Raw genomic sequence first — 10669 nt, forward strand, 5'->3', positions numbered from 1 at the left:
ATGAACTCTACTCTGTATCATACCGAAACAATGCCTTTCTGCTGTTGAAGTTCATTTAGTTAAATCTTAATACGTCTCTCCTGTCGTTGAGTCGATGGTACTCGTATACGTTGTTAGAGGATTTTTAGCCAATATAGGCAGTGAAAGAATGTGTCTTCCACAAGTATTCTCTAAGAATCTCAGGGGTTTGTAACAGTGAACGTGGAGATTTATGGCTTTAGTTGGCCAAGTGCATATTCTTCAGCCTGTGATTTGTGGTCTCATGAACAACCACAAAACACGTCCTTTGCAATTAATTGCCCTTTGTAAAGCCTATTTTGGGTCTTACTAACAGCATCCGAAACTGAAGAAAAACTCTACCAGTTCTTACATATTACTACTTGGAAAATGATCCTATTAAAAATTTGCCCTGTGGTAATTTCAAAAGAAGTCATTCTTAAAGACTTAATTTTCAAACTGTGCTTTGAGTCTCACTGAAAGACTTTAGGCGCTACTAAGAAATTGTTTGCCACCCAAAAATGAAAGTGTGGAAATTTCAAAAATTTTAATATCCTTCGAGTACATAAGTTTTAGTCCAAATCATAAAATTTCTTTGCATAAACATTTGATATTAGGGTTGTAGTGTGTTTTAGAAATAGAAAATCCCGTGAGAAGACAGTAGCAAAATGTTTTTATTTTTTTATTTTATTTCTTTGTCTGATAAAGGAAATTTTATTTAATTTTTTTTTGTTTTTAATTTTGCTCTTTGATTTCTTTTTTTTTTTTAATTTTATTAATTTATATCCAAATTAGTTCGTGTAGAGTGCAACAATGATTTATTTGCTGTGGGGAGCAGGGTGGTGCCCCAGGTGTAGAGAACAGAGACATCCCAAATGTCACGGGATCTTGTTGACTTGATGATGCATTTCATGTTACATAGAACATCTTAAAAAGCACTTGTCTTAACAGAACATACAGAGCTTTAACGCTTCTATTTTAACTGTGAAAGATAGTGCATGTACTCGGCAAAATAGAAGTTTGAATTATACAACAGTTTATAAGTGAAAGACCTTTCTTATTGCTACCCAAAGGTAGCCATTGTTCAATTTTCCTGTATATATTTCCAGAAATGTTTGTATGTTAAGTGTACATGTTTTTTCTACAGATGAGAAATCATATTCTGAGGCATCCTCCCCCCTCCCCATACTATATTTGGCCATTTTGAATGTCATTACATAATTCTACTTCATTCTGTGTTACTGCCACAAAGTAATTTATTCACCCATCTCCCTTTCCATATATTTGTTCGCTTTGTTATTTGGCTGATTCAAACAGCACTGCGGTGAAAAATATCTTTGTAGTATACATCTATGCAGTGTAAATATACAATTGTGGGCTGACTTCCTGAAAGTAGACTTAAAGGAGGGTCAAAGGCTGTGTGTGTGGTTTTCAGTTTGAACAGTTACTGCCAAATGTCCCTCCGAACTGGTTGGTCCGATTTTTACATAACATAGGACTTAGAATGGCCATAGCTGCAGCACATTCACAGCGTGGAGCCTGCCTGGGATTCTCTCCCCCTCTCTCTGCTCCTCCCCCTCTCGTGTTCCTCTGCTCCTCCCCCTTGCTCACACATGTGCTTGTATGCACTTTCTTTCTCCGAATGAATAAAACATTAAAAAAAAAAAAAAAAGAATGGTCATAGCTGGAGATTTTGAAACAGTATCCTTATCATCCTAGCTAACATTTATTAAGCATGTTCTGTGTGTACTGTTCTCGGTGCTTCCTTTACTTGTAATAACCTATTGAATCTTCACAATGACCCTGCGGAGTAGGCACCCATTTTACAGATAAGGAAACTAAAACTGAGTCATACAGGAAGGTTACTTAACTAAAACGGAGTCATATAGGAAGGTTACTTAACTTGCCTGCCTATACATCACCATAAGTAGTGAGAGGCTGAAGATTCGAATATATTTCTGTTGGTGATGGAAGACGAACACAGCCAGCTTGGATTGGTAGAGATGATTCACAAGATGAGAGACAGAAGTCTGGGACATAGCTGTGAATGTTTACCTCAGGAAGAGTACAAAGAAATAATGCAAAATTTATTCTTGTGGGCAAAGTGATGTGGAGAAAAATAAATGTACTCTTAGGCCTTTTAAGAGAATCGGGGAGGCTCTCTTAGAATTTTTTTTCACTAGCCACTGACCAGAGATTTGGAATAAAAAATTGTACCAGTTGAAAATGAGGCCAAGTTAGAAAACCGATATGTGTGTGTGTGTGTGTGTGTGTGTGTGTGTGTGTGTGTGTGTGTGTGTTTATCTTCTAAATGAGTTGGTTAATTAAAGCCTGGTTTTTTAAAAACGTCAATTTCTTGGTTGTCCCTTGTGCCATACCAGTTTCGTTTTCTAGCAAAAGGGTTTTTGTTTTGTTTTGACAATGGAAGAAAAGTAGATAACAAGAAAAGAGTTTAATGCTAGTCAGGCAGAAAGCAAAGCTCGGGGTGTCCCTCCGGCAGGTCTTGTCTGTCAATATTGTCTAATTCATGGTGTCAACCTACCAAGGAAACAGAGTGAGTTGGATTAAAGAAATAGTAAAACTAGTGTTGGGCACCCCACCCCCCACCCCCGGCCAATTACCTTATACAAGAAGTAGCTGTTGAAAGTTAAGTGTTTTAAATAATTGGGTCACTGAACAACATAAATTTTAAAAAATGATTTGTTTTAAGAAATTGGGCCCTCAACCTGAGTACAGTACACGCTGGTTTTCTGTGACCACTATTAGAATTCCATAGAATCTTACAGCTTATGGGGACTTTAGAAACAGTCTTGTCTTACCCTCTTGATTTGGAGAGAGAAAAATGAGGCCCAGAGATAATTAAACTTGCCAAGAAATACTGATTAAGTACACCAAAAAGTAGGTTTTGGGATCTCATCTTCAGATGGCCAATCTGGGCATTTTCCCACCATACCATCGCTCTGAAAATAAGTGATGTTTGCAAGTATTATCTAAATGTTAAATTTTCTGATGATTACTAACATAAAATGTTGATATCAATTTAGTGCTAATTATTTAATAGACCTAAAGATAGGCATATAAGCATAAATGTTTGTAACAATTTGAAAAGGAATCAAAACTAGATTTTCATATAAATTATCCTTTCTATGGGTAGAATAAAAAAGGATTTAATGTGATTGCTAGAATTTGTATTCTCATGGGGCAAACCTTCTCTAGGTGTCATTAAGTGCTACTCACAATATTTTAATTTTTTTAATTAAAAACATTTTTTAATGTTTATTCATTTCTTGAGAGAAAGCGAGCGAGCGTGAATGGGGGAGGGACAAAGAGAGAGGGAGACAGAGAATCTGAAGCAGGCCCCAGGCTGTAAGCTGTCAGCACAGAGCCTGACGCAGAGCTCGAACCCACGAACCATGAGATCATGACCTGAAGTCTGACACTTAAACAAATGAGTCACCCAGGCGCATCATACCCACAATCTGTTTTAAAAGGGGAAAATAGAACTTTTTAAAAGAATATAGAATGAAACCAATAATCTCGCTTATTAGAGAAAATTTCTAATGGGATCAGTCAAGGCAGTCAAAAGCAGGGTTAGATGTATATGGTTTAAGGAGGGATTTGTTTGCAATCCCAGTGTCCAGAACTGCTCTGTGCTATCACAGCTCATCTTCACGCAGTCTTGAGAAATCCCCATGAAGGCGGCTGTTAGACTGGTGGATAATGGAACAGGAGAACAAGTTAGGGAAAAGCTTCATAAGTGCTGTCTGTATGCATGCATCTAAATAGATAAGGCATTGATAAAGGGGCCAAAGAGTTCCCGCAGAAAAAGTCTAGAGAGAGGGATCAGAGCTAATCCAAGCAGGACATCAGACCTTAGAATAATGTTCAGAATGAGGGTGATATTCAGAAATGTTGAATATAGCAAAAATAGCAATAAAATTTGGGGAAAAGCAGTCATTTCTGGCCACTAACCATGTTTGAGTTTCTCATACAGTAAGGTGGTTAAGAGTGAAAGGCCAGTTTCTCACTCAGTATGTATTGCTTGTGATTAATCTGAGGTCTATTCTTAGGAAAGAGGTTGCCCTGGTTCTTTCTCACTGGCCCTGAATTTCTAGTGGGGGGACCTTTGGCAACTCACCCGTCTTCTCTTTGCCCCTGTTTCCTTCTCACTAAAATGAGTGCGGTGACTTCCTGCCCCACCCAGTAGATCACATGAAGAGCACAGAGTGTAGAACGGTTTTTGACACAATAGGCTGTGCATGTGTCATTACTGCTGCTGCTTCCCTTACAGCTGAGACAATTTATGCAATCTTGTTTATTTTTCCACTTGTTTTTCCATAACAAATAAAAAAGAAGGGAGGCAGATGGTTCAAAGAAGAACACATGTCAGAGGCTGGTAACACCTAGGACCCAGTTGCTTCCCAGGAACATCAGACGTACTTTCATCAGCAGTTTCTTTCACGGACTTCTTAGGAGACAGTCTTCCCCTCGGCGTGTCTCAGTGTCCCGTGCTCTTTTGGGGGGGGGGGATTCCCGAGAACAATTGCATGCATCTCTTCCCGGCCTGTGTCTCTGCATAACAGCAGCCGCACAACATAGGAACAGAGAGTTGATTCGCAGATGTGTTTCACTTGGCTCCTGGAGCACACATCTGTGTAGAAGAGCCAGGATCGCACAGAGGAAACTGGAGACACGTTGCCAAAATGAAGAACTCTGAGGATCACCCCCAGGAATATAGTGATAACAGTACTTTTACGAGAAGCTTTTGTATACGTTAGCTCATTTGATTTTCTCAGCGCTGAGGCATGTGAAATAAAAATGAAGCTGTCTTCCCCCTATTTTGACTACAGTATCTAGGTCTACTCTTAATATGTTTACATTATTAAAGCATTTCCAAAGTGTAAAGATTTCTCTCCCTATGCTAATCTTCAGCTTCTAAAATGGTCTCCTGCTCTGTTAACTGCGACTATTAAGCTTACAACAGATGGGCTCTCGCGGGACCCCAGACAGGGGACAGAATTTTGTTGTAGTTTTGGACATTTGCCCTAGTTTGAGGGACTAGAAAGACCTGGCACCTTCTATTTCATTTTATAGGTTCAAATACCGTTGGCTATCACTGTGGGTTTTGGCTTGCTGAATGCACTGGTAACTGGGGTTTTGCTAACTTTAATTCTCCATTTTAGGAGGAGAGAAGGGTTCAGCATTTACACTGCCATTGTAACTATTTTGTTAACATGTTAAATAATAGTCAAGGACTGTTCTAAAAACTCATCAGATTTCTTAAGCTTTTTAAAACCGTGCAAGTGTAATACAGTCTAACTTCAAAGCTGCTGCTATAGCCTTTGTCCCCATCATCTGGCTTGTTCAGTCTCCAGATGAGTTCCGATATTCTTTACTGCCAGCCTTTAAGGCACCGTAAGCACTGATTACTTTGCCTTCTTTTTGTGACTACTTAAAGAATAGTTTTGAGAGGCACCTGGGTGACTCAGTTGTTAAGCCTCTGACTTACGCTCAGCTCATGATCTCACAGTTCTCGAGTTCAAGCCCCACATTGGGCTCTCTTCTGTCAGCCCAGAGCCTGCTTCGGATCTTCTGTTCCCCTCTCTCTCTGTCCCTTCCCCTTCTCAAAAACAAATAAACATTTTTTAAAAGCATGGGCGGTGGGGGGGGGGGGGGGTGGGGGGCGGCGCCTGGGTGGCTCATTTGGGTAAGCATCCAACTCTTGATTTTGGCTCAGGTCATAATCTCACGGTTTTGCCGGTTTGAGCCCCACGGGGCCCTCTTGCACTAACCTCGCAGAGCCTGCTTGAGATTCTCTCTCTCTCTCTCTCTCTCTCTCTCTCTCTCTCTCTCTCTCTCAAATAAATACACTTAAAAAAAAGAATAGTTTTGAAATGACATTTCTTTTATCTCACCCCATAGACCTGCCTCAAAAGATTTGCTTAGAAAAAGTGTTTTTGAGATAAAGTATAGGACTGAAATGAAAAGTCCCACCTTGAAACTGCTATCTCAAGGACTGAGATTCTTGACATCAGTTAATGGGTAGTGACTACTTCATTGTCTTGTAGCAATGTACCTGGCCCAGCACCTTCCCCAAGGGGACAGGGAATAGCAGTTGTACCAAGGTGTTCTCTGAATGTGAAGCTAAAGACTGAAATTGCCCTCTGAGTCTGTTTGATCACACAAATGACTTACAGCCACATAGGTTTGCAAACATGCCTGGAAAGCCCCAACTCCAATGCCGTCTTCTGATGAACTCAGTGTTGCCGTGGAGCCGAAGCCACAGCCCCCTAATTTTGGGGGGGAGGTGAGGGTTCAGGCTGGCAGGATGCTGCCATCCACAGAAGCCCTGAGGGCCCTGGTGCTGGCTTCATGTCACCCTGTTTTGTAAGATGAGTAATGTGTGTTCATTTTACTACTTTCCATCCACTGTCCGGCTTTGTTCTACCTTCTCATCTGAAGCAGTACCTAGTTTTGGTTACATCAAATGAAACCCTTCAAAATTTTTACTGTCTTCTGGAGTCTGAATAAACTAACTAAAAAAGTTTAATTAACAGCTGGCCAAATCCTGTGGTCATTTTTTAAGACAACTTTCCTTCTTTTGTGGATTTCATCCAGACATATAATTGAGCAATACTGTCCTCAGTGTGACACAGAGATCCTTTGTGAGATCCTTTGTCCTCACAAAACACACTGTGCCCTTCCCAGTACTATTGTGTCCCCGAAGGAAAGCAGTATCATAACATGGTGTGGCTGAGTTCCCACTTAAATCCTCCTACAGTCAATAACACCGTAACAACTTTTGTGGTGACAGATGGTAACTAGACTTACTGTGGTTGCCATTCCGTATTGTTTATAAATGTCGCATCACTACGTTGTACACCTGAAACTAATACAGTGTTTTATGCCCTTTGTTCTACAGTTTTTAAAAAAATATACGCTACAAAAGTGATAAAATAGTAAATTTCTCTTGATGCATGCTTCAGAAAATGTCCCCTTGTCACCCCTAACTCTGACTTTCGCACTGTCTTGTGTCTAGCCAAGTGGACAGTCAGCTGATTAAAGCCAACATTTGAAGACAGATATCTTCGATCTCATTGTCTTCTAATGTCTTCTATGTAGGCCATTGCCTAGATGCTATGAAAGTCAGATGTGCTTATGGCCATTGTGAGTACATATCTGACTGTGTGTTACTTTTTTTCTTTCTATCTAGGACCAGGAAGAAAACAAGGGAGCAACAAGTTGGCCTGAATTCTACATTGATCAGCTCAATTCCATGGCTGCTGTAGGTATACTTTCTGTTCAGTAGCACAATGTAAAATGCAAATTTGTCACACAATTGCGCCGGAAAGTCTCTTGAGTGAGAACTACCAAATGTCATCATCTTTCCAAACTCCATTCCAAACACTCAGTGTTGGTGGCGGCTGCAGGGGGCGGGGGAAAGGAGGGCAGAAGTGGTACTTGGCAAAATGATTTTTTTCCAATATGTTTTACATAAAATCAGCACACACTAAAATACAAGTGAGTTTAATGTTATAAGAGGAAATGTAATCTTAACTCTGGCTCATGTTCAACTTTAACTTGCAATTGCTCTTACCGATCATTTGGAGCTTTGTTATAGCAGCACTATTCTACAAGTTAATACCAAGTAATGCAATGAAACTATTCCTTCTCTCTTCTCCTCCCATTCTCTTTTCACTGAGGACTTGCCTACTAAGTTCCTGGATTCTTGATTTCACAGGGCAGCCAGGTACTCTTTTACTCTGTTAAATTAACAAAAGGAGTCTGTGGAATAGGTGGTTGAATGAAGAGGCACAATAATTATGCCGAGATGTCCCTGGGAAGTCTTTGGTTAAATAATTGCTTGAAATCCATTCTCAGTATCTGAAATATGCATCTTTATCACATGGACGTCTCTGTAATACCAGCGTTCTGAGCAGCTTGAAGGGCACCTATCGATCCCAGCTAAGATACACAGCAGAAAACAAGTCGTCAACCTCTGAGTGTTAGCAGCTCAAATCCTGCTCATGTTGATAAAAACCAGAGATTGCCCACAGTGGAACAGTCTCGTGATTTTAAGAGTCACTCTGTTAGATTCAACTTTGAGTTTATAATATCCAAGCAAAATGATAGCTTCCATGACAAATACTTTCCTCTACCTCTTCCTTTCCTCCTCCCGCTGAGCCTTTTTGGAGAGTTAGCTTCTTAAGACTTAGGGCAGACATTTTTAAAAACATTGTCTAATATTTTGCTGCTGCTTCTGCTGCAAACGTTAAAAACTGGCTAGAACATATGAATCACTCCCACTTTTACTAAACTTTCAGAGGGCTTCACTTTTAGTAACTTCCTCTTTTCTAGTTTTTCCTTTGAAGATACTTCTACTGTTGCACAATGAATAATAAACAGCCTGGTGAGTGTGAACGGGGCTGTATAAATTATAGAAGAAACTGCTAAGCTTTTGCCCTGAGGATTTCTAGTCTAAAAGCAGAAAATAATCTCCACAGCCATCCAGGATAAGGCATCTTGCACAGTGGCAGAAATGAGAAAAGGGTGATCTCAGCATTTGTATGAATATGTTAGCAGAATGCGAGGCTTGTGGTGACCATCAGGGATTTTCTGTGTATCACCTAAGCAGTAATAATTTAGAGCCATTTACATTTCCTGCGTGTGAAGATTGTATTCTCAATTCTTGTTCCTGGCTGTTAGAGTGGGGGAAAAAAAAGAGCTGTGGGCAGGCTGTCTTTCTTTCTAATTAAGTCAGCATTGTTTGATGTAACAAGGGAAGTTGCTTCTTCGTTAATGAATTCACTTCTATCAATGGAGAAGTACTAAATACCATGGCATTTTCTTTCCTTCAAATTTTGGGGGCAGTTAGGTTAATTTGTCCTTTAGTGACTTAATCCATGCCTTGTATGGAGTCAGCCTGGCTCATTTCCTGCACTAGAAGGTCTGTGATGTGCCAATATGAGGCACTTCTTTAAGAGCCTCCTTTCTCCCTTGGCCAGCTCCTTGGACAACCTTTTGCTACATTCATGAGTCATCTACATTTTAATTATATTTCTTTCCTAATCCGAAGTCCTCTCCAAGAGTGTCTCAAGGCAATTAAGTCGTCAGTCACTTGGCTATTCTTTGTGTTTAACAACTAACAAAGCTTTCTAATGCTCCTTTAAGAACAGAGCTGGCATCTGTCGGGTTAAAGGCAAAAAGCAGTAACAGCTCATGAGTCAACGAGACCTTAGAACTCCTGCATATGTAAAGAACAAGGAGTTCTGATGAGACCAAAAACCCTATGCTGAATTTTCTGTCTTTCTCACCAAATGTGTTGCCACCACCTCCTCCTATAGTTCTGGCTGATCTCTCTGATAACTGTATTGGAGAAGTCCCAATGACACCCAGCAGAAATCCCGAGACGTTGTCCCTGGGGACTGGAAACACATACAGCTCTTCCATATCCTTTCATGGCCTGGCAGCTGGACTCGAGCTCTCTAGCTTAGAGATTTGTTGGAGGGGCATTATCCACATTGTTATCATCCATTGTCTTCGGCATCAACAGCACCTACTGCCATTGAGTGTGAAGCATGTGACAGGCTGTATAACGGGCACTTTATATGTTGTTTTAAATCCTTATAAGCACCCGGTGCTATAAGTGCTGTTGATAGATAAGGAGTCAGGACTTGGAGAAAGGTTACCTTGCCCAAGGTCACCTAATTAGGAAACAGTAGAGCTGGAATTTAAACCTATCAGTCTGAGCTCACAGATTCCTTTCTAATTTGCCTCTCACTAATTCAGTTTTTAAAACCCTTTGGCAAGTACCAGAGGCCTGGTGATCCCACCCTCCCCCACCCCCACCCCGCCTCCAACTTTTCTGAGGTGGGGCAGGCATCTGTTTCCGTTAATGCCTCCAGAGTCTGATGAACTGTCCAGGTCGAGAACTGCAGCACTTACTGGTCTGCGAAGCCCGTTTGTGGAACAAGTTCAGTTACTTTACGTAAGCCTCTTCACAAGAATGCTTTGTTCTTGAAAGGACCCCTGAGTGATTGGTTGGCTTTTAAAGAGTGAAAAACAGTGTAATAAAAGTACAGCCCAACAGGTTCGAGAAGGACCTGGCCCTCCTTTGTATGTGGCTTCTCCTCTGCGCTCTCAAGGAGGAAGATGTGAGGTGAAGTGCAGCGTGCTTAGCCGACTGGCTTATTGACTTCACACCAGTGAAATGTCTCAAACAGGAGCTTGGTTCCAGACTCCCAGCCAAGAATGATTTCTGTGCTTGGTTTGCCCATCTTTCTCAGACTTGCATGTTCCAATGTACAGCTTAGTAGCCTTCATCAGAACATCCTCTGCCAGCGCACACTTGGTCTTTTGCCCACCTCTCAAGTGAGCAGGGATTTGGTAAGTGCATAGAGCACCCCAGGAGGCTACCACAAGCCTGGGCTGTGTAGACCAAGGTGCACGCTAGATGTTTAGCCTAGCAGCCATCTTTAGAAAGGTGGGCGTAGCTTCTTTTTCTACAAAAAGCTGCAAACCAAGCCTTCTTCCTATATGTGAAGCTTGAAAACTTTCGACTTTATATAAATCATGTTGAAAAGTCACATTACAGCGACACGTCCATCTACATATCCTCAGTTTTCTCAGTACAACAAACACAGTCTTAGAATCAAATCTAATTGCATCACAT

At 40.9% G+C, this 10669-nt stretch overlaps 1 protein-coding gene across 4 annotated transcripts in view; it reads left to right on the forward strand.

Moving 5' to 3' along the window:
• DAAM1 (dishevelled associated activator of morphogenesis 1) overlaps positions 1-10669 on the forward strand; it is a 176849-nt gene that overhangs the window by 110856 nt on the left and 55324 nt on the right. For all 4 annotated transcript variants that reach the window (XM_023255733.2, XM_023255734.2, XM_045059982.1 and 1 more), the window contains one exon: positions 7211-7282. In XM_023255733.2, the coding sequence (XP_023111501.1) occupies positions 7211-7282 (72 nt within the window). The remainder of the gene's footprint in view (positions 1-7210; positions 7283-10669) is intronic.

Source organism: Felis catus, chromosome B3, assembly GCF_018350175.1.
Source record: "Felis catus isolate Fca126 chromosome B3, F.catus_Fca126_mat1.0, whole genome shotgun sequence".
NCBI lineage: Eukaryota > Metazoa > Chordata > Mammalia > Carnivora > Felidae > Felis > Felis catus.